At 49.9% G+C, this 25,034-nt stretch overlaps 1 protein-coding gene across 5 annotated transcripts in view; it reads left to right on the top strand.

Annotated features, from left to right (window-relative positions):
- Nucleotides 1-25,034, top strand: part of CEP128 (centrosomal protein 128) — a 158,600-nt gene that overhangs the window by 47,938 nt on the left and 85,628 nt on the right. For all 5 annotated transcript variants that reach the window (XM_088460891.1, XM_088460890.1, XM_088460889.1 and 2 more), the window contains 3 exons: nt 17,833-18,009; nt 18,127-18,186; nt 21,328-21,508. In XM_088460891.1, the coding sequence (XP_088317017.1) occupies nt 17,833-18,009; nt 18,127-18,186; nt 21,328-21,508 (418 nt within the window). The remainder of the gene's footprint in view (nt 1-17,832; nt 18,010-18,126; nt 18,187-21,327; nt 21,509-25,034) is intronic.

A 25,034-nucleotide genomic window follows, 5' to 3' on the forward strand; every position in this document is an offset into this window, starting at 1 on the left:
CTTCTATATGCTGCTCTGTGATACTGTATGCTGCTCTCTACTACATGCTGCTCTGTGATACTGTATGCTGCTCTCTACTATATGCTGCTCTGTGATACTGTATGCTGCTCTCTACTATATGCTGCTCTGTGATACTGTATGCTGCTCTCTCTGCTCTCTACTGCTCTGTGATACTGTATGCTGCTCTCAGCAATATGCTGCTCTCTCTGCTATATGCTGCTCTGTGATACTCTATACTGCTCTCTCTGCTATATGCTGCTCTGTGATACTGTATGCTGCTCTCTGCTATATGCTGCTCTGTGATACTGTATGATGATCTCTGCAATATGCTGCTGTATGCTGCTCTATGCTGTTCTGTGATACTGTATGCTGGTCTCTGCTATATGCTGCTCTGTGATACTGTATGCTGCTCCCTGCTATATGCTGCTCTGTGATACTGTATGCTGCTCTCTCTGCTATATACTGCTCTGTGATACTGTATGCTGCTCTCTGCTATATGCTGCTCTGTGATTCTGTATTCTGCTCTGTGATACTGTATGCTGCTCTCTCTGCTATATGCTGCTCTGTGATACTGTATGCTGCTCTGTGATACTGTTTGCTGCTCTCTCTGCTCTCTACTGCTCTGTGATACTGTATGCTGCTCTCAGCAATATGCTGCTCTCTCTGCTATATGCTGCTCTGTGATACTCTATACTGCTCTCTCTGCTATATGCTGCTCTGTGATACTGTATGCTGCTCTCTGCTATATGCTGCTCTGTGATACTGTATGCTGCTCTCTGCAATATGCTGCTCTGATACTGTATGCTGCTCTCTCTGCTATATGCTGCTCTGTGATACTGTATGCTGCTCTCTGCTGCTCTGTGATACTCTATACTGCTCTCTCTGCTATATGCTGCTCTGTGATACTGTATGCTGCTCTCTGCTATATACTGCTCTGTGATACTGTATGCTGCTCTCTGCACTATGCTGCTCTGTGATACTATATGCTGCTCTCTGCACTATGCTGCTCTGTGATACTGTATGCTGCTCTCTCTGCTCTCTGCTGATCTGTGATACTGTATGCTGCTCTCTGCTATATGCTCCTCTGTGATACTGTATGCTGCTTTCTTCTATATGCTGCTCTGTGATACTGTATGCTGCTCTCTCTGCTATATGCTCCTCTGTGATACTGTATGCTGCTCTCTCTGCTATATGCTGCTCTCTGCTATATACTGCTCTGTGATACTGTATGCTGCTCTCTGCTATATGCTGCTCTGTGATACTGTATGCTACTCTCTGCTATATGCTGCTCTGTGATACTGTATGCTGCTCTGCTGCTCTGTGATACTGTATGCTACTCTCTGCTATATGCTGCTCTGTGATACTGTATGCTGCTCTCTGCTATATGCTGCTCTGTGATACTGTATGCTGCTCTCTACTATATGCTGCTCTGTGATACTGTATGCTGCTCTCTGCTATATGCTGCTCTGTGATACTGTATGCTACTCTCTGCTATATACTGCTCTGTGATACTGTATGCTGCGCTCTGCTATATGCTGCTCTGTGATACTGTATGCTACTCTCTCTGCTATATGCTGCTCTGTGATACTGTATGCTGCTCTCTGCTCTATGCTGCTATGTGATACTGTATGCTGCTCTCTGCTATATGCTGCTCTGTGATACTGTATGCTACTCTCTCTGCTATATGCTGCTCTGCGATACTGTATGCTCCTCTCTGCTATATGCTGCTCTGTGATACTGTATGCTGCTCTCTGCTATTTGCTGCTCTGTGATACTGTATGCTGCTATATGTTGCTCTGTGATACTGTATGCTACTCTCTGCTATATGCTGCTCTCTGCTATATGCTGCTCTGTGATACTGTATGATCATCTCTGCTATATGCTGCTCTGTTATGATGTATGCGGCTCTCTCTGTTAAATGCTTCTCTGTGATACTGTATGCTGCTCTCTGCTATATGCTGCTCTGTGATACTGTATGCTGCTCTCTCTGCTTTACGCTCCTCTGTGATACTGTATGCTGCTCTCTCTGCTATATGCTGCTCTGTGATACTGTATGCTGCTCTCTGCTATATGCTGCTCTGTGATACTGTATGCTGCTCTGTGATACTGTATGCTACTCTCTGCTATATGCTGCTCTGTGATACTGTATGCTACTCTCTGCTATATGCTGCTCTGTGATACTGTATGCTGCTCTCTGCTATATGCTGCTCTGTGATACTGTATGCTGCTCTCAATGCTATATGCTGCTCTGTGATACTGTACGCTGCTCTCTGCTCTATGCTGCTCTGTGATACTGTATGCTGCTCTGTGTTACTGTATGCTGCTCTCTCTGCTATATGCTGCTCTGTGTTACTGTATGCTGCTCTCTCTGCTATATGCTGCTCTGTGTTACTGTATGCTGCTCTCTCTGCTATATGCTGCTCTGTGATACTGTATGCTGCTCTCTCTGCTATATGCTGCTCTGTGATACTGTATGCTGCTATATGTTGCTCTCTGCTATATGCTGCTCTGTGATACTGTATGATCATCTCTGCTATATGCTGCTCTGTAATAATGTATGCTGCTCTCTCTGTTATATGCTTCTCTGTGATACTGTATGCTGCTCTCTGCTATATGCTGCTCTGTGATACTGTATGCTGCTCTCTCTGCTTTACGCTCCTCTGTGATACTGTATGCTGCTCTCTCTGCTATATGCTGCTCTGTGATACTGTATGCTGCTCTCTGCTATATGCTGCTCTGTGATACTGTATGCTGCTCTCTCTGCTTTACGCTCCTCTGTGATGCTGTATGCTGCTCTCTCTGCTATATGCTGCTCTGTGATACTGTATGCTGCTCTCTCTGCTGTATTCTGCTCTGTGATACTGTATGCTGCTCTCTCTGCTGCTCTGTGATACTGTATGCTGCTCTCTCTGCTGTTTTCTGCTCTGTGATACTGTATGCTGCTCTCTGCTGCTCTGTGATACTGTATGCTGCTCTCTCTGCCACATGCTGCTCTGTGATGCTGTATGCTGCTCTCTACCATATGCTGCTCTGTGATACTATATGCTGCTCTCTCTGCCATATGCTGCTCTATGATGCTGTATGCTGCTCTATGCTATATGCTGCTCTGTGATACTGTATGCTGCTACTCTGCTATATACTGCTCTGTGATACTGTATGCTACTCTCTCTGCTATATGCTGCTCTGTGATACTGTATGCTGCTCTCTCTGCTATATGCTGCTCTGTGATACTGTATGCTGCTCTCTGCTATATACTGCTCTGTGATACTGTATGCTGCTCTCTGCTATATACTGCTCTGTGATACTGTATGCTACTCTCTGCTATATACTGCTCTGTGATACTGTATGCTGCGCTCTGCTATATGCTGCTCCGTGATACTGTATGCTGCTCTTTGATACTGTATGCTGCTCTCTGCTCTATGCTGCTCTGTGATACTGTATGCTGCTCTCTGCTATATGCTGCTCTGTGATACTGTATGCTACTCTCTCTGCTATATGCTGCTCTGTGATACTATATGCTGCTCTCTCTGCTATATGCTGCTCTGTGATACTGTATGCTGCTCTCTGCTATATGCTGCTCTGTGATACTGTATGCTGCTCTCTCTGCTATATTCTGCTCTGTGATACTGTATGCTGCTCTCTCTGCTATATGCTGCTCTGTGATACTGTATGCTGCTCTCAATGCTATATGCTGCTCTGTGATACTGTATGCTGTTATATGCTGCTCTGTGATACTGTACGCTGCTCTCTGCTGCTCTGTGATACTGTAAGCTGCTCTCTGCTCTGTGATACTGTATGCTACTCTCTGCTATATGCTGCTCTGTGATACTGTATGCTGCTCTCTCTGCTATATGCTGCTCTGTGATACTGTATGCTGCTATATGTTGCTCTGTGATACTGTATGCTGCTCTGTGATACTGTATGCTGCTCTGCTGCTCTGTGATACTGTATGCTACTCTCTGCTATATGCTGCTCTGTGATACTGTATGCTGCTATATGTTGCTCTGTGATACTGTATGCTGCTCTGTGATACTGTATGCTACTCTCTGCTATATGCTGCTCTGTGATACTGTATGCTACTCTCTGCTATATGCTGCTCTGTGATACTGTATGATCATCTCTGCTATATGCTGCTCTGTTATAATGTATGCTGCTCTCTGTTATATGCTGCTCTGTGATACTGTATGCTGCTCTGCTGCTCTGTGATACTGTATGCTACTCTCTGCTATATGCTGCTCTGTGATACTGTATGCTGCTCTCTGCTATATGCTGCTCTGTGATACTGTATGCTGCTCTCTCTGCTATATGCTGCTCTGTGATACTGTATGCTGCTCTCTGCTGCTCTGTGATACTGTGTCCTGCTCTTTGCTATATGCTGCTCTGTGATACTGTATGCTGCTCTCTCTGCTTTACGCTCCTCTGTGATACTGTATGATCATCTCTGCTATATGCTGCTCTGTTATAATGTATGCTGCTCTCTGTTATATGCTGCTCTGTGATACTGTATGCTGCTCTGCTGCTCTGTGATACTGTATGCTACTCTCTGCTATATGCTGCTCTGTGATACTGTATTCTGCTCTCTGCTATATGCTGCTCTGTGATACTGTATGCTGCTCTCTCTGCTATATGCTGCTCTGTGATACTGTATGCTGCTCTCTCTGCTTTACGCTCCTCTGTGATACTGTATGCTGCTCTCTCTGCTATATGCTGCTCTGTGATACTGTATGCTGCTCTCTCTGCTATATGCTGCTCTGTGATACTGTATACTGCTCTCTCTGCTATATGCTGCTCTGTGATACTGTATGCTGCTCTCTGCTATATGCTGCTCTGTGATACTGTATGCTGCTCTCTCTGCTGTATTCTGCTCTGTGTTATTGTATGCTGCTCTCTGCTCTATGCTGCTCTGTGATACTGTATGCTGCTCTCTCTGCCACATGCTGCTCTGTGATGCTGTATGCTGGTCTCTGCTATATGCTGCTCTGTGATACTGTATGCTGCTCTCTACCATCTGCTGCTCTGTGATACTGTATGCTGCTCTGTGATACTATATGCTGTTCTCTCTGCCACATGCTGCTCTGTGATGCTGTATGCTGGTATCTACTATTTGCTGCTCTGTGATACTGTATGCTGCTCTCTACTATATGCTGCTCTGTGATACTGTATGCTGCTCTCTCTGCATTATGCTCCTCTGTGATACTGTGTGCTGCTCTCTGCTATATGCTGCTCTGTGATACTGTATGCTGCTCTCTCTGCTTTACGCTCCTCTGTGATACTGTATGCTGCTCTCTGCTATATGCTGCTCTGTGATACTGTATGCTGCTCTCTGCTGCTCTGTGATACTGTGTCCTGCTCTTTGCTATATGCTGCTCTGTGATACTGTATGCTGCTCTCTGCTATATGCTGCTCTGTGATACTGTATGCTGCTCTCTCTGCTATATGCTGCTCTGTGATACTGTATGCTGCTCTCTCTGCTTTACGCTCCTCTGTGATACTGTATGCTGCTCTCTCTGCTATATGCTGCTCTGTGATACTGTATGCTGCTCTCTCTGCTATATGCTGCTCTGTGATACTGTATGCTGCTCTCTCTGCTATATGCTGCTCTGTGATACTGTATGCTGCTCTCTGCTATATGCTGCTCTGTGATACTGTATGCTGCTCTCTCTGCTGTATTCTGCTCTGTGTTACTGTATGCTGCTCTCTGCTATATGCTGCTCTGTGATACTGTATGCTGCTCTCTCTGCCACATGCTGCTCTGTGATGCTGTATGCTGGTCTCTGCTATATGCTGCTCTGTGATACTGTATGCTGCTCTGTGATACTGTATGCTGCTCTGTGATACTATATGCTGCTCTCTCTGCCACATGCTGCTCTGTGATGCTGTATGCTGGTATCTGCTGCTCTGTGATACTGTATGCTGCTCTCTGCTATATGCTGCTCTGTGATACTGTATGCTGCTCTCTCTGCTTTACGCTCCTCTGTGATACTGTATGCTGCTCTGTGATACTGTATGCTGCTCTCTGCTATATGCTGCTCTGTGATACTGTATGCTGCTCTCTCTGCTTTACGCTCCTCTGTGATACTGTATGCTGCTCTGTGATTCTGTATGCTGCTCTGTGATACTGTATGCTGCTCTCTCTGCCATATGCTGCTCTATGATGCTGTATGCTGCTCTATGCTATATGCGCCTCTGTGATACTGTATGCTGCTATATGCTACTCTGTGATACTGTATGCTGCTCTCTCTGCTATATGCTGCTCTGTGATACTGTATGCTGCTCTCTGCTATATGCTCCTCTGTGATACTGTATGCTGCTCTCTCTGCTATATGCTCCTCTGTGATACTGTATGCTGCTCTATGCTATATGCTGCTCTGTGATACTGTATGCTGCTCTGTGATACTGTATGCTGCTCTCTGCTATATGCTGCTCTGTGATACTGTATGCTGCTCTCTGCTGCTCTGTGATACTGTGTCCTTCTCTTTGCTATATGCTGCTCTGTGATACTGTATGCTGCTCTCTCTGCCATATGCTGCTCTATGATGCTGTATGCTGCTCTATGCTGTTCTGTGATACTGTATGCTGGTCTCTGCTATATGCTGCTCTGTGATACTATATGCTGGTCTCTGCTACATGCTGCTCTGTGATACTGTATGCTGCTCTCTCTGCTATATGCTCCTCTGTGATACTGTATGCTGCTCTCTCTGCTATATGCTGCTCTGTGATACTGTATGCTGCTCTCTTCTATATGCGCCTCTGTGATACTGTATGCTGCTCTCTCTGCTATATGCTGCTCTCTGCTATATACTGCTCTCTCTGCTATATGCTGCTCTCTGCTATATGCTGCTCTGTGACTCTGTATTCTGCTATATACTGCTCTGTGATACTGTATGCTGCTCTCTGCTATATGCTGCTCTGTGATACTGTATGATCATCTCTGCTATATGCTGCTCTGTTATAATGTATGCTGCTCTCTCTGTTATATGCTGCTCTGTGATACTGTATGCTGCTCTCTACTATATGCAGCTCTGTGATACTGTATGCTGCTCTCTCTGCTATATGCTGCTCTGTGATACTGTATGCTGCTCTCTGCTATATGCTGCTCTGTGATACTGTATGCTGCTCTCTCTGCTATATTCTGCTCTGTGATACTGTATGCTGCTCTGTGATACTGTATGCTGGTCTCTTCTATATGCTGCTCTGTGATACTGTATGCTGCTCTCTACTACATGCTGCTCTGTGATACTGTATGCTGCTCTCTACTATATGCTGCTCTGTGATACTGTATGCTGCTCTCTCTGCATTATGCTCCTCTGTGATACTGTGTGCTGCTCTCTGCTATATGCTGCTCTGTGATACTGTATGCTGCTCTCTACTATATGCTGTTCTGTGATACTGTATGCTGCTCTGTGATACTGTGTCCTGATCTCTGCTATATGCTGCTCTGTGATACTGTATGCTGCTCTCTCTGCTATATGCTGCTCTGTGATACTGTATGATGCTCTCTGCAATATGCTGCTGTATGCTGCTCTATGCTGTTCTGTGATACTGTATGCTGGTCTCTGCTATATGCTGCTCTGTGATACTGTATGCTGCTCTTTGCTATATGCTGCTCTGTGATACTGTATGCTGGTTTCTGCTATATGCTGCTCTGTGATACTGTATGCTGCTCCCTGCTATATGCTGCTCTGTGATACTGTATGCTGCTCTCTCTGCTATATACTGCTCTGTGATACTGTATGCTGCTCTCTGCTATATGCTGCTCTGTGATTCTGTATGCTGCTCTCTCTGCTCTCTACTGCTCTGTGATACTGTATGCTGCTCTCTGCAATATGCTGCTCTCTCTGCTATATGCTGCTCTGTGATACTGTATGCTGCTCTCTCTGCTCTCTACTGCTCTGTGATACTGTATGCTGCTCTCAGCAATATGCTGCTCTCTCTGCTATATGCTGCTCTGTGATACTGTATGCTGCTCTCTGCTATATGCTGCTCTGTGATACTGTATGCTGCTCTCTCTGCTCTCTACTGCTCTGTGATACTGTATGCTGCTCTCTGCAATATGCTGCTCTGATACTGTATGCTGCTCTCTCTGCTATATGCTGCTCTGTGATACTGTATGCTGCTCTCTGCTGCTCTGTGATACTCTATACTGCTCTCTCTGCTATATGCTGCTCTGTGATACTGTATGCTGCTCTCTGCTATATGCTGCTCTGTGATACTGTATGCTGCTCTCTGCACTATGCTGCTCTGTGATACTGTATGCTGCTCTCTCTGCTATATGCTCCTCTGTGATACTGTATGCTGCTCTCTCTGCTATATGCTGCTCTCTGCTATATACTGCTCTGTGATACTGTATGCTGTTATATGCTGCTCTGTGATACTGTACGCTGCTCTCTGCTCTATGCTGCTCTGTGATACTGTACGCTGCTCTCTGCTGCTCTGTGATACTGTATGCTACTCTCTGCTATATGCTGCTCTGTGATACTGTATGCTGCTCTCTGCTATATACTGCTCTGTGATACTGTATGCTGCTCTCTGCTCTATGCTGCTCTGTGATACTGTATGCTGCTCTCTGCTCTATGCTGCTCTGTGATACTGTATGCTGCTCTCTCTGCTATATGCTGCTCTGTGATACTGTATGCTGCTCTCTCTGCTATATGCTGCTCTGTGATACTGTATGCTGCTCTCTGCTCTATGCTGCTCTGTGATACTGTATGCTGCTCTGTGATACTGTATACTGCTCTCTCTGCTATATGCTGCTCTGTGATACTGTATGCTGCTCTCTGCTATATGCTGCTTTGTGATACTGTATGCTGCTATATGTTGCTCTGTGATACTGTATGCTGCTCTGTGATACTGTATGCTACTCTCTGCTATATGCTGCTCTGTGATACTGTATGCTACTCTCTGCTATATGCTGCTCTGTGATACTGTATGCTACTCTCTGCTATATGCTGCTCTGTGATACTGTATGCTGCTCTCTGCTATATGCTGCTCTGTGATACTGTATGCTGCTCTCTCTGCTATATGCTGCTCTGTGATACTGTATGCTGCTCTCTCTGCTTTACGCTCCTCTGTGATACTGTATGCTGCTCTCTCTGCTATATGCTGCTCTCTGCTATATGCTGCTCTGTGATACTGTATGCTGCTCTCTCTGCTGTATTCTGCTCTGTGATACTGTATGCTGCTCTCTGCTATATGCTGCTCTGTGATACTGTATGCTGCTCTCTCTGCCACATGCTGCTCTGTGATGCTGTATGCTGGTCTCTGCTATATGCTGCTCTGTGATACTGTATGCTGCTCTCTACCATATGCTGCTCTGTGATACTGTATGCTGCTCTGTGTTACTATATGCTGCTCTCTCTGCCACATGCTGCTCTGTGATGCTGTATGCTGGTCTCTGCTATTTGCTGCTCTGTGATACTGTATGCTGCTCTCTTCTCTATGCTGCTCTGTGATACTGTATGCTGCTCTCTCTGCTTTACGCTCCTCTGTGATACTGTATGCTGCTCTCTCTGCTATATGCTCCTCTGTGATACTGTATGCTGCTCTCTCTGCTATATGCTGCTCTCTGCTATATACTGCTCTGTGATACTGTATGCTGTTATATGCTGCTCTGTGATACTGTACGCTGCTCTCTGCTCTATGCTGCTCTGTGATACTGTACGCTGCTCTCTGCTGCTCTGTGATACTGTATGCTACTCTCTGCTATATGCTGCTCTGTGATACTGTATGCTGCTCTCTGCTATATACTGCTCTGTGATACTGTATGCTGCTCTCTGCTATATACTGCTCTGTGATACTGTATGCTACTCTCTGCTATATGCTGCTCTGTGATACTGTATGCTGCTCTCTGCTCTATGCTGCTCTGTGATACTGTATGCTGCTCTCTGCTCTATGCTGCTTTGTGATACTGTATGCTGCTCTCTCTGCTATATGCTGCTCTGTGATACTGTATGCTGCTCTCTGCTCTATGCTGCTCTGTGATACTGTATGCTGCTCTCTGCTCTATGCTGCTCTGTGATACTGTATGCTGCTCTCTGCTCTATGCTGCTCTGTGATACTGTATGCTGCTCTGTGATACTGTATACTGCTCTCTCTGCTATATGCTGCTCTGTGATACTGTATGCTGCTCTCTGCTATATGCTGCTCTGTGATACTGTATGCTGCTATATGTTGCTCTGTGATACTGTATGCTACTCTCTGCTATATGCTGCTCTGTGATACTGTATGCTACTCTCTGCTATATGCTGCTCTGTGATACTGTATGCTACTCTCTGCTATATGCTGCTCTGTGATACTGTATGCTGCTCTCTGCTATATGCTGCTCTGTGATACTGTATGCTGCTCTCTCTGCTATATGCTGCTCTGTGATACTGTATGCTGCTCTCTCTGCTTTACGCTCCTCTGTGATACTGTATGCTGCTCTCTCTGCTATATGCTGCTCTCTGCTATATGCTGCTCTGTGATACTGTATGCTGCTCTCTCTGCTGTATTCTGCTCTGTGATACTGTATGCTGCTCTCTGCTATATGCTGCTCTGTGATACTGTATGCTGCTCTCTCTGCCACATGCTGCTCTGTGATGCTGTATGCTGGTCTCTGCTGTATGCTGCTCTGTGATACTGTATGCTGCTCTCTACCATATGCTGCTCTGTGATACTGTATGCTGCTCTGTGTTACTATATGCTGCTCTCTCTGCCACATGCTGCTCTGTGATGCTGTATGCTGGTCTCTGCTATTTGCTGCTCTCTACTCTATGCTGCTCTGTGATACTGTATGCTGCTCTCTCTGCTTTACGCTCCTCTGTGATACTGTATGCTGCTCTCTCTGCTATATGCTGCTGTGTGATACTGTATGCTGCTCTCTGCTATATGCTGCTCTGTGATACTGTATGCTGCTCTCTGCTGCTCTGTGAAACTGTGTCCTGCTCTCTGCTATATGCTGCTCTGTGATACTGTATGCTGCTCTCTGCTATATGCTGCTCTGTGATACTGTATGCTGCTCTCTCTGCCATATGCTGCTCTATGATGCTGTATGCTGCTCTATGCTGTTCTGTAATACTGTATGCTGGTCTCTGCTATATGCTGCTCTGTGATACTGTATGATGCTCTCTGCTATATTCTGCTCTGTGATACTGTATGCTGCTCTATGCTATATGCTGCTCTGTGATACTGTATGCTGTTCTCTGCTATATGCTGCTCTGTGATACTGTATGCTGCTCTCTTCTATATGCGCCTCTGTGATACTGTATGCTGCTCTCTCTGCTATATGCTGCTCTCTGCTATATACTGCTCTGTGATACTGTATGCTGCTCTCTCTGCTATATGCTGCTCTGTGATTCTGTATTCTGCTCTCTGCTATATACTGCTCTGTGATACTGTATGCTGCTCTCTGCTATATGCTGCTCTGTGATACTGTATGATCATCTCTGCTATATGCTGCTCTGTTATAATGTATGCTGCTCTCTCTGTTATATGCTGCTCTGTGATACTGTATGCTGGTCTCTGCTATATGCTGCTCTGTGATACTGTATGCTGCTCTCTCTGCTATATGCTGCTCTGTGATACTGTATGCTGCTCTCTGCTATATGCTGCTCTGTGATACTGTATGCTGCTCTCTCTGCTATATGCTGCTCTGTGATACTGTATGCTGCTCTCTCTGCTTTTCGCTCCTCTGTGATACTGTATGCTGCTCTCTCCTTTATATGCTGCTGTGTGATACTGTATGCTGCTCTCTCTGCTATATTCTGCTCTGTGATACTGTATGCTGCTCTCTGCTATATGCTGCTGTGTGATACTGTATGCTGCTCTCTCTGCCACATGCTGCTCTGTGATGCTGTATGCTGGTCTCTTCTATATGCTGCTCTGTGATACTGTATGTTGCTCTCTACTATATGCTGCTCTGTGATACTGTATGCTGCTCTCTACTATATGCTGCTCTGTGATACTGTATGCTGCTCTCTACTATATGCTGCTCTGTGATACTGTATTCTGCTCTCTACTATATGCTGCTCTGTGATACTGTATGCTGCTCTCTCTGCATTATGCTCCTCTGTGATACTGTGTGCTGCTCTCTGCTATATGCTGCTCTGTGATACTGTATGCTGCTCTCTCTGCCATATGCTGCTGTATGCTGCTCTATGCTGCTCTGTGATACTGTATGCTGGTCTCTGCTATATGCTGCTCTGTGATACTGTATGCTGCTCTCTGCTATATGCTGCTCTGTGATACTGTATGCTGCTCTCTCTGCTGTATTCTGCTCTGTGATACTGTATGCTGCTCTCTGCTATATGCTGCTCTGTGCTCTGTGATACTGTATGCTGCTCTCTCTGCCACATGCTGCTCTGTGATGCTGTATGCTGGTCTCTGCTATATGCTGCCCAGTGATACTGTATGCTGCTCTCTACCATATGCTGCTCTGTGATACTGTATGCTGCTCTCTGCTGCTCTGTGATACTGTATGCTGCTCTCTCTGCCATATGCTGCTGTATGCTGCCCTATGATACTGTATGCTGGTCTCTGCTATATGCTGCTCTGTGATACTGTATGCTGCTCTCTGCTATATGCTGCTCTGTGATACTGTATGCTGCTCTCTCTGCCACATGCTGCTCTGTGATGCTGTATGCTGGTCTCTGCTATATGCTGCTCTGTGATACTGTATGCTGCTCTCTACCATATGCTGCTCTGTGATACTGTATGCTGCTCTGTTACTATATGCTGCTCTCTCTGCCACATGCTGCTCTGTGATACTGTATGCTGCTCTCTGCTATATGCTGCTCTGTGATACTGTATGCTGCTCTCTCTGCTTTACGCTCCTCTGTGATACTGTATGCTGCTCTCTCTGCTATATGCTGCTCTGTGATACTGTATGCTGCTCTCTGCTGCTCTGTGATAGTGTATGCTGCTCTCTGCTGCTCTTTGATACTGTGTCCTGCTCTCTGCTATATGCTGCTCTGTGATACTGTATGCTGCTCTCTCTGCCATATGATGCTATATGCTGCTCTGTGATACTGTATGCTGCTCTCTCTGCTCTCTACTGCTCTGTGATACTGTATGCTGGTCTCTGCTATATGCTGCTCTGTGATACTGTATGCTGCTCTCTGCTATATGCTGCTCTGTGATACTGTATGCTGCTCTCTGCTATATGCTGCTCTGTGATAGTGTATGCTGCTCTCTGCTGCTCTGTGATACTGTGTCCTGCTCTCTGCTATATGCTGCTCTGTGATACTGTATGCTGCTCTCTGCTATATGCTGCTCTGTGATACTGTATGCTGCTCTCTCTGCCATATGATGCTATATGCTGCTCTGTGATACTGTATGCTGCTCTCTCTGCTCTCTACTGCTCTGTGATACTGTATGCTGGTCTCTGCTATATGCTGCTCTGTGATACTGTATGATGCTCTCTGCTATATGCTGCTCTGTGATACTGTATGCTGCTCTCTGCTATATGCTGCTCTGTGATTCTGTATGCTGCTCTCTTCTATATGCGCCTCTGTGATACTGTATGCTGCTCTCTCTGCTATATGCTGCTCTCTGCTATATACTGCTCTGTGATACTGTATGCTGCTCTCTCTGCTATATGCTGCTCTCTGCTATATGCTGCTCTGTGATTCTGTATTCTGCTCTCTGCTATATGCTGCTCTGTGATACTGTATGCTGCTCTCTGCTATATGCTGCTCTGTGATACTGTATGCTGCTCTCTCTGCTATATGCTGCTCTATGATACTGTATGCTGCTCTCTCCTTTATATGCTGCTCTGTGATACTGTATGCTGCTATATGCTGCTCTGTGATACTGTATGCTGCTCTCTCTGCCACATGCTGCTCTGTGATACTGTATGCTGCTCTCTACTATATGCTGCTCTGTGATACTGTATGCTGCTCTCTACTATATGCTGCTCTGTGATACTGTATGCTGCTCTCTCTGCATTATGCTGCTCTGTGATACTGTATGCTGCTCTCTCTGCATTATGCTCCTCTGTGATACTGTGTGCTGCTCTCTGCTATATGCTGCTCTGTGATACTGTATGCTGCTCTTTCTGCTATATGCTGCTCTGTGATACTGTATGCTGGTCTCTGCTATATGCTGCTCTGTGATACTGTATGCTGCTCTCTGCTATATGCTGCTCTGTGATACTGTATGCTGCTCTCTGCTATATGCTGCTCTGTGATACTGTATGCTGCTCTCTGCTATATGCTGCTCTGTGATAGTGTATGCTGCTCTCTGCTATATGCTGCTCTCTCTGCTGTATGCTGCTCTGTGATACTGTATGCTGCTCTCTGCTCTATGCTGCTCTGTGATACTGTATGCTGCTCTCTACTGCTCTGTGATACTGTATGCTGCTCTCTCTGCTCTCTACTGCTCTGTGATACTGTATGCTGCTCTCTCTGCTGCTCTGTGATACTGTAATGCTGCTCTCTGCTATATGCTGCTCTGTGATACTGTATGCTGCTCTCTCTGCTCTCTGCTGATCTGTGATACTGTATGCTGCTCTCTGCTATATGCTCCTCTGTGATACTGTATGCTGCTCTCTCTGCTATATGCTGCTCTGTGATACTGTATGCTGCTCTCTCTGCTATATGGTGCTCTCTGCTATATACTGCTCTGTGATACTGTATTCTGCTCTCTGCAATATGCTGCTCTGTGATACTGTATGCTGCTCTGTGCTATATACTGCTCTGTGATACTGTATGCTGCTCTCTCTCTGCTATATGCTGCTCTGTGATACTGTATGCTGCTCTCTCTGCTATATGCTGCTCTGTGATACTGTATGCTGCGCTCTTTGCTATATGCTGCTCTGTAATACTGTATGCTGCTCTCTGCTATATGCTGCTCTGCCATACTGTGTGCTGCTGCCCTGCCGTCCATACTGTGTGCTCCCGCCCTGCCATACTGTGTGCTGCTGCTGCTGCCCTGCCATACTGTGTGCTGCTGCTGCTGCCCTGCCATACTGTGTGCTGCTGCTGCTGCCCTGCCATACTGTGTGCTGCTGCCGCCCTGCCGTCCATACTGTGTGCTGCTGCCGCCCTGCCGTCCATACTGTGTGCTGCTGCCGCCCTGCCGTCCATACTGTGTGCTGCTGCCGCCCTGCCATACTGTGTGCTGCTCCCGCCCTGCCATACTGTGTGCTGCTCCCGCCCTGCCATACTGTGTGCTGCTCCCGCCCTGCCATACTGTGTGCTGCTCCCGCCCTGCCATACTGTGTGCTGCTCCCGCCCTGCCATACTGTGTGCTGCTCCCGCCCTGCCATACTGTGTGCTGCTCCCGCCCTGCCATACTGTGTGCTGCTCCCGCCCTGCCATACTGTGTGCTGCTCCCGCCCTGCCATACTGTGTGCTGCTCCCGCCCTGCCATACTGTGTGCTGCTCCCGCCCTGCCATACTGTGTGCTGCTCCCGCCCTGCCATACTGTGTGCTGCTCCCGCCCTGCCATACTGTGTGCTGCTCCCGCCCTGCCATACTGTGTGCTGCTCCCGCCCTGCCATACTGTGTGCTGCTCCCGCCCTGCCATACTGTGTGCTGCTCCCGCCCTGCCATACTGTGTGCTGCTCCCGCCCTGCCATACTGTGTGCTGCTCCCGCCCTGCCATACTGTGTGCTGCTCCCGCCCTGCCATACTGTGTGCTCCCGCCCTGCCGTCCATACTGTGTGCTCCCGCCCTGCCGTCCATACTGTGTGCTCCCGCCCTGCCGTCCATACTGTGTGCTCCCGCCCTGCCGTCCATACTGTGTGCTCCCGCCCTGCCGTCCATACTGTGTGCTCCCGCCCTGCCGTCCATACTGTGTGCTCCCGCCCTGCCGTCCATACTGTGTGCTCCCGCCCTGCCGTCCATACTGTGTGCTCCCGCCCTGCCGTCCATACTGTGTGCTCCCGCCCTGCCGTCCATACTGTGTGCTCCCGCCCTGCCGTCCATACTGTGTGCTCCCGCCCTGCCGTCCATACTGTGTGCTCCCGCTGCTGCTGCTGCCCTGCCGTCCATACTGTGTGCTCCCGCTGCTGCTGCCCTGCCGTCCATACTGTGTGCTGCTGCCCTGCCGTCCATACTGTGTGCTGCTCCCGCCCTGCCGGCCATACTGTGTGCTGCTCCCGCCCTGCCGGCCATACTGTGTGCTGCTCCCGCCCTGCCGGCCATACTGTGTGCTGCTCCCGCCCTGCCGGCCATACTGTGTGCTGCTCCCGCCCTGCCGGCCATACTGTGTGCTGCTCCCGCCCTGCCGTCCATACTGTGTGCTGCTCCCGCCCTGCCGTCCATACTGTGTGCTGCTCCCGCCCTGCCGTCCATACTGTGTGCTGCTCCCGCCCTGCCGTCCATACTGTGTGCTGCTCCCGCCCTGCCGTCCATACTGTGTGCTGCTCCCGCCCTGCCGTCCATACTGTGTGCTGCTCCCGCCCTGCCGTCCATACTGTGTGCTGCTCCCGCCCTGCCGTCCATACTGTGTGCTGCTCCCGCCCTGCCGTCCATACTGTGTGCTGCTCCCGCCCTGCCGTCCATACTGTGTGCTGCTCCCGCCCTGCCGTCCATACTGTGTGCTGCTCCCGCCCTGCCGTCCATACTGTGTGCTGCTCCCGCCCTGCCGTCCATACTGTGTGCTGCTCCCGCCCTGCCGTCCATACTGTGTGCTGCTCCCGCCCTGCCGTCCATACTGTGTGCTGCTCCCGCCCTGCCGTCCATACTGTGTGCTGCTCCCGCCCTGCCGTCCATACTGTGTGCTGCTCCCGCCCTGCCGTCCATACTGTGTGCTGCTCCCGCCCTGCCGTCCATACTGTGTGCTGCTCCCGCCCTGCCGTCCATACTGTGTGCTGCTCCCGCCCTGCCGTCCATACTGTGTGCTGCTCCCGCCCTGCCGTCCATACTGTGTGCTGCTCCCGCCCTGCCGTCCATACTGTGTGCTGCTCCCGCCCTGCCGTCCATACTGTGTGCTGCTCCCGCCCTGCCGTCCATACTGTGTGCTGCTCCCGCCCTGCCGTCCATACTGTGTGCTGCTCCCGCCCTGCCGTCCATACTGTGTGCTGCTCCCGCCCTGCCGTCCATACTGTGTGCTGCTCCCGCCCTGCCGTCCATACTGTGTGCTGCTCCCGCCCTGCCGTCCATACTGTGTGCTGCTCCCGCCCTGCCGTCCATACTGTGTGCTGCTCCCGCCCTGCCGTCCATACTGTGTGCTGCTCCCGCCCTGCCGTCCATACTGTGTGCTGCTCCCGCCCTGCCGTCCATACTGTGTGCTGCTCCCGCCCTGCCGTCCATACTGTGTGCTGCTCCCGCCCTGCCGTCCATACTGTGTGCTGCTCCCGCCCTGCCGTCCATACTGTGTGCTGCTCCCGCCCTGCCGTCCATACTGTGTGCTGCTCCCGCCCTGCCGTCCATACTGTGTGCTGCTCCCGCCCTGCCGTCCATACTGTGTGCTGCTCCCGCCCTGCCGTCCATACTGTGTGCTGCTCCCGCCCTGCCGTCCATACTGTGTGCTGCTCCCGCCCTGCCGTCCATACTGTGTGCTGCTCCCGCCCTGCCGTCCATACTGTGTGCTGCTCCCGCCCTGCCGTCCATACTGTGTGCTGCTGCCCTGCCGTCCATACTGTGTGCTGCTGCCCTGCCGTCCATACTGTGTGCTGCTGCCCTGCCGTCCATACTGTGTGCTGCTGCCCTGCCTTCCATACTGTGTGCTGCTGCCCTGCCGTCCATACTGTGTGCTGTTGCCCTGCCATACTGTGTGCTGCTGGCCTGACCATACTGTGTGCTGCTGCCCTGCCATACTGTGTGCTGCTGCCCTGCCGTCCATACTGTGTGCTGCTGCTGCCCTGCCATACTGCCCTATAATCCTAATAACTGCAGTCTTCTGTCGCAGGACCAGCAGCTGAGCTCCTTGGGGCAGAGTATGAAGAAACTAGAAGACGCCACTCAGACCCTGAAAGAGAAGCTGAATTCTCTGGAGACGGAGCAGGAAACCATTCTAAGTGCCATAGAGAGCGAGATTAACTCTGCCTGTCAGCTGCTATCCAGAAACTCCATGGAGAAATTCAAAGTAATTCCCAATATTACACCTCCCCAGTCTGTAACTGAGATCATTGTAATTCCTGGTTATTGTTAGGAATGTAAAATGATTCTTTGTACTGAAGCTGTTCTCTGTCATCTATTGAAGGCTGTGTCCACCGCGACCCACCTGAAGAATGACCCCCACTACTGGCTGGCCGAGACTAAGGTAAGACGCTGGGATGTTTCTCTGGGCTCCAGGATGTGATGTCCCATTAGGAGATCAGCCTGGATCCAGCAGCTGTGTCATCGGCCACACATACAGCAGCAGCTGGACAGACTCTCACACACAATTCCTCCCCTCACTCTCTGCTTTCCTCATTCTCCTATACTGTATGTGCAGCCCGTTACTTGTCATTATTATACCCAGTACACCCTGTGCAATATCACACAGCGCTGTACACCCACACCCTGTGCAATATCACACAGCGCTGTACACACACACCCTGTGCAATATCACACAGCGCTGTACACACACACACACACACACCCTGTGCAATATCACACAGCGCTGTACACACACACACACACACCCTGTGCAATATCACACAGCGCTGTACACATACACACACACCCTGGGTTATACGGAGTGTCCTCCTTCTCCTATCTCCTAATACACAGACATTGGGGGACACACTGACCTCTCCCCTCCTCCTAATACACAGACATCAGGGGACACTGACCTCTCCCCTCTTCCTAATACACAGACATCAGGGGGACACTGACCTCTCCCCTCTTCCTAATACACAGACATCAGGGGACACTGACCTCTCCCTCCTCCTAATACACAGACATCAGGGGGACACTGACCTCTCCCCTCCTCCTAATATACAGACATCAGGGGACACTGACCTCTCCCCTCCTCCTAATACACAGACATCAGGGGACACTGACCTCTCCCTCCTCCTAATACACAGACATCAGGGGGACACTGACCTCTCCCCTCTTCCTAATACACAGACATCAGGGGACACTGACCTCTCCCTCCTCCTAATACACAGACATCAGGGGGACACTGACCTCTCCCCTCCTCCTAATATACAGACATCAGGGGACACTGACCTCTCCCCTCCTCCTAATACACAGACATCAGGGGGACACTGACCTCTCCCCTCTTCCTAATACACAGACATCAGGGGACACTGACCTCTCCCTCCTCCTAATACACAGACATCAGGGGGACACTGACCTCTCCCCTCCTCCTAATATACAGACATCAGGGGACACTGACCTCTCCCCTCCTCCTAATACACAGACATAAGGGGACACTGACCTCTCCCTCCTCCTAATACACAGACATCAGGGGACACTGACCTCTCCCCTCCTCCTAATATACAGACATCAGGGGGACACTGACCTCTCCCTCCTCCTAATACACAGACATCAGGGGGGCACTGACCTCTCCCCTCCTCCTAATATACAGTCATCAGGGGACACTGACCTCTCCCCTCCTCCTAATACACAGACATCAGGGGACACTGACCTCTCCCCTCCTCCTAATACACAGACATCAGGATACACTGACCTCTCCCCTCCTTCTAATACACAGACATCAGGATACACTGACCTCTCCCCTCCTCCTAATATACAGACAGGAGGGCACTTATACCTTTTCCTTGGCCTCCGCACCTGGATGTTAGAAGTAATTTCACCTCTTGCAGCCAGGTGGCCAATAACCAAGAGTACAGGGTCTCTCTGTACTGTGTCTGGCCAGCTTTTCCCCTGTTGTAGCGCTGGAACATTGTTACCTTCCAGAACCCGTCCTGCCAGAGTCTCTTAGAGCCGTAACAGAAATCCACGTTCTGCAGTTTAAATGGAAAATCAGAGGCTGCTTCCAGCTGTCAGTAATGTGGTGACGTTACCTGGGGTCCTGTATCTCCTAGTGGGGAAATGATTGATGGGACTCACAGGACAGGTCACTTGCACAGGAGCTGAGCGCAAGAAAATCCATAGATTGTGGAGGGATGTGAAATGAAAATTTGTCATAATGTTGACAGGTTCTGAATATTAACATGGACATTAGGTCGTCAATCAATTGTCAACCGGTTCTGAATGTCGACATGTAACATTTTGTTCCCATACGTAATGTTGACATGCAGTTTTTTTTTTATTGCATATTGTAGCCTAACCCTAAAAAGTGTGGAGTATGGGATGCTGGCACTCGGGATCCTGGTGGCCACAATGCCAACAGCGCTAGGATACCCTAACGTTCCCTCCCCGGTGCCTAAACTTAACCTTCCCCCTAGTGCCGAAAGCTAACCTCCCCCCCCAAAGCTAACCTCCCCCCCCTAGTGCCTAAAGCTAACCTCCCACCTAGTGCCTAAACCTAACCTCCCCCTAGTGCCTAACCTCCCCCCCTAGTGCCTAACCCTAACCTCCCTCCTAGTGCCTAACCCTAACCTCCCCCCTAGTGCCTAACCCTAACCTCCCCCCTAACGCCTAACCTCCTCCCTAGTGCATAAACCTAACCTCCCACCCTAGTGCCTAACCTAACCTCCTCCCCCCTAGTGCCTAACCCTAACCTCCCCCCCTAGTGCTTAAACCTAACCTCCCCCCCTAGTGCCTAACCCTATCCTCCCCCCCTAGTGCCTAACCCTATCCTCCCCCCCCTAGTGCCTAAACTTAACCTCCCCCCCCTAGTGCCTAACCCTAACCTCCCCCCCCTAGTGCCTAACCCTAACCTCCCCCCCTAGTGCCTAACCCTATCCTCCCCCCCCCTAGTGCCTAACCCTATCCTCCCCCCCCCCCCCCCCCCCAGTGCCTAATCCTAACCTACTCCCTTGGTACCCCCGCCCCTCCCCGCACCCTAAACCTAACCTCCCCCTCCCTGCACCCTAACCCTCCTTCCTGTAGTGCCTGTGCCTAACCCCAGTACTTACAGTCAGGATGGCGGCGGCGGGATTCTGACAGATGTCGGGATTTCGGCACCAGCATCCCGATGGTCGGTATTTTGACCGGATCCTCCTACAAATAACAGAAAATGTACGGTTATTTTGACATTATGAACGTTTCGACATTTTAACCGTGTCGACATTCTGACTGGGTCCCAGTGTGGAGTAAGTGATATTTGCTTAGGATGTCAGTCAGTGACTTGTCAGGTGTGTGACTGCAGCTAGTGTTACAATTCTATCCTGAGATTAGACAGACCCAGTTATAGATATGATGGGTGTGGGGTGCACTATGCGTGCCCCTCCTGCCATTATGCCTGTGAATGTGACGTTACGGCGGTAGTATCTGTACGGTCAGTTCTCATGTGAAGGGGAGGCCACTGTCTGTATTATTGTTGGTCTCATTCAGCGTTTCCCCTCAGACAAAGCTGCACTGGTTGTGTGAGGAGGTGAAGGACCGGGAAGAGCGCGAGAGGAAGCTCCGGAGTCAGCACCAGCTGGTTCGGGAGCAGCTGAAGGAGCAGAGGTTGAAGAAAGAGGCTCAAGGCCAGCAGATCACGAAACTCGAGCAGCAGGTAGAAGAGGGTCACAGGGAGAGGAAAGGTAGGTGATACCCGTCTGTCTGGCAGAGGCGCTGTCTCCTTCAGCCTCATCTGTTGGACTTGGGGTGGGGGGGGTGAGAAAAGGGTCACATTATGTCAGCGTAACATCGCCCTCTATGGAGCGGTCACGTCAGGTGTCTGTACAGTATATCCCCCCTGGCTGGCAGTGATGCTGGGAGCTCTCCTGTAATGGTGCAGAGATCAGCAGATTTTATGTTGTATGATCTGTGTGAGACATGTGTTCCCTCTGGCTGCTGATAGAATACGTATTGCTTAGTGAGCAGAAATAAAATGAATTTGCTTAATTCTTTTATTTTTTATTTTTTTATGCATCGCTTTCAAGAAAATCGTAAATACTTTTCCATTTTACACTTATGGTAAACAGTTTTAATTAGAAACAGATCCCACTTATCTGGAGTGAATCAACTATTTGTGTTTTTTAAGCTAGATGTACAACTGTTCAGGAGACACACTTTTATCCTGGCAGAGCAAAATAATCTGCCTCAGGCATTTGTGGCAGTAATGGTAGACTCTCTGCTAAGATGCTACTTACTGGAGTTTTTGTTTTAAAAACAAGTTTAAATGCTATTAATACTGCATGTCAAATGGGTCATGAGAAGCCAGTGACCTCACTGAGAATGCAGCCTATCCATACACTAGGAACCAGTGACATCACTGAGAATGCAGCCTATCCATACACTAGGAACCAATGACATCACTGAGAATGCAGCCTATCCATACACTAGTAACCAGTGACATTACTGAGAATGCAGCCTATCCATACACTAGTAACCAGTGACATCACTGAGAATGCAGCCTATCCATACACTAGTAACCAGTGACATCACTGAGAATGCAGCCTATCCAGTCACTAGTAACCAGTGACATCACTGAGAATGCAGCCTATCCATACACTAGTAACCAGTGACATTACTGAGAATGCAGCCTAGCCATACACTAGTAACCAGTGACATTACTGAGAATGCAGCCTATCCATACACTAGTAACATCACTGAGAATGCAGCCTATCCATACACTAGTAACCAGTGACATTACTGAGAATGCAGCCTATTCCTACACTAGGAACCAGTGACATTACTGAGAATGCAGCCTATTCCTACACTAGGAACCAGTGACATTACTGAGAATGCAGCCTATTCCTACACTAGGAACCAGTGACATCACTGAGAATGCAGCCTTTCTACTTCAGGGTCCCTAGGGGGTCCACAGGGTTGACCTTGGGGTATAGCTGGATCTGGATCCACGGGCACCACGCAGTTAAAGCTTTGCTGCTCCCAGGATGCACTTGGGTCCGTCCTCCTCTATACCCCGGCCACAGGCACCTCAGTTTTAGTTGGTGCCCGGCCGGAGTCGGGTCACCCTGTCGCAGTGGGGCTGCAGGAGCAGCCCCTAAGCTTTATTTTAAAAGAGAAATTTTTAATTTTTTTCTACTTTTTTTACACTTTTAGAGCGGCAGCATTAGACTGTCCTTTAGGACGTCCACGCTGCCGCTCCTTCTCCCCGCTGGCGCCACGACGTCAGTACAGCTCTGGGGATCGCGGCGGGACCCCAGAGCCTGTACTAGCCGGGCTCTGGGGACTCCCTTGACTGCTGCCAGACGCGACGGGGATCAGGTAAGCCGCGGGTCGCCGCGTGCGGCGGCCCGCGGATACTTTTTATGCAGTCACAAGCCTCCGGTCTCTGGGGACAGACCGGAGGCGCTAGCGGCGGCGGGCTCCCCCTCAATTGAGGAATACCCCGCCTGTCCGCTAGACCACCAGGGTAACAGGCTGGTAGCGGGACCAGCAACCCGGGGGTTAATTGCTAGCCAGGGGAGGCAGCCTTCCCTGTCTAGCGGCTCCTCCCCTCAGCTCAGCGCGCCTTTCAACAAGCAGTCTGGCGTCGCTGAGCTGCTCTTATCTTACGGCCACTCCTCCTCTGAGGTCTCCGGCGGCCATCTTTACTGGCAGGCATCGCAGACTCCCAGGCGGTATCAAGTGGACCGGTCCCCCTGTGTACCTCTCCCCTGCTAAAGGACAGTGTACACAGCGCTATAGCCCTCCCAGACACTGAATCTGGGCGGTTGATTGTAGCGGAAGGTGCAGTGAGTATAACTTTTCTGCATTGTATGTGACTATTGCTAGTGCTGCCTGTCTGTGACTTATTCTCCTTACTGTCAGCTTATAACTATCCCTTTCCTTCTCCTACGGCCCGGCAGGTGTGTGGGGGAAGGGCGTTTTCTGAGACCCTCACTTATATAAAACACGTATTTGTGTTGTGTTGTGTGCTACACAGTACCATATCTGGGCTGTTGTGTCGCATACTGGTGAGTGCGCGGGTGTTAAAGCCGTAATTCCTCTGGTGATACGTATTTCTTGTGAGTTACGGTATCATGTCTGAAGAGGAGACTGAGCGCTCTGTGGCTCCTGTGCTATTTTCCTGCAGACGCTGTGCTGCTGGAGTTGATGGGGAGGACTTATCTCAGGATGGTCTGTGCGGGCGGTACCAGCTGGTACCGGGCCCCTCCAACTCCCCTATATCACAGGACCCTCCTTGGGCGATGTTTTCACAGGTGCTGGCGTCTATTGCGGACCGGTTATCGGTCCCTTCTAGGGCGTTGTCGCAGCCCACCATCCCCCATTCCCCGGGTGTTCCACAAATGTTGCGGTCTCCCCCCGGGGCCCAGACTGTGGGTCCTTACTCGGGACTGCCTGTGTATGTGCAGTCTTCCCCAGGGACGCGTCAGTCTGTAGTGCCTTTGCAGAGTTTTGCTCCGACGGCTCCTCCGCCTTGGGTGGATGTTCTCTCCAGCTCCGTACAGAGTCTGGCGGCTTCATCCTCGGCGTTTCAGTCCATGTTGCAAGGTGATGTGCCACCAAGGGCGTCTAAACGTCTGGTTGTGAGTTCACTAGCTGCGCAGTTGTCGGACTCGGAAGTGTCCTCAGATGATGGAGAAATCCATGAGGACTCTGACTCTGATGCCATGGGGCAGGAGGTGGAAGCGAAGTCCTCCATTAATGTTCCAGCCTTAGTTAGGGCGGTGCGGGCTATCCTACATGTTGAGGATGATGCGCCGGCTCCTAGGTCAAAGTTTCCTAATTTTAAAAAGGCCAAGGTGACTTCAACTGTGTTCCCCCTGTCTGATCAATTATCGGATCATATAGCGGCGGTCTGGCAATCACCCAGTAAGAGGTTCCATCCACAGAAGAGGTTGGCGGCGAACTATCCTTTTCCTGAAGCTCATTGCAGGAAATGGGAGACTCCGCCGGCGGTGGATTCCCACGTTACCCGCTTGATCAAAAGCGTGATGCTGCCATTGCCGTCTATCTCCTCTTTGAAGGATCCCACGGACAGGAAGGTGGAGACTTGTTTAAAGTCCATTTATTCTCTTTCCGGGGTGGTGGCTCGCCCGTCCATGGCTATCTCCTGGGTGGCTAAAGCCATTGAGGCATGGGCCAATGCCTTGGAGGATACCTTTCCTGATGAGGCTCCGGATATCCAGAGAGCGTTAGTGGGACAGATGCGGG

The sequence above is a fragment of the Taudactylus pleione genome, unplaced genomic scaffold (assembly GCF_031769625.1).
Source record: "Taudactylus pleione unplaced genomic scaffold, aTauple2 ptg000987l, whole genome shotgun sequence".
NCBI lineage: Eukaryota > Metazoa > Chordata > Amphibia > Anura > Myobatrachidae > Taudactylus > Taudactylus pleione.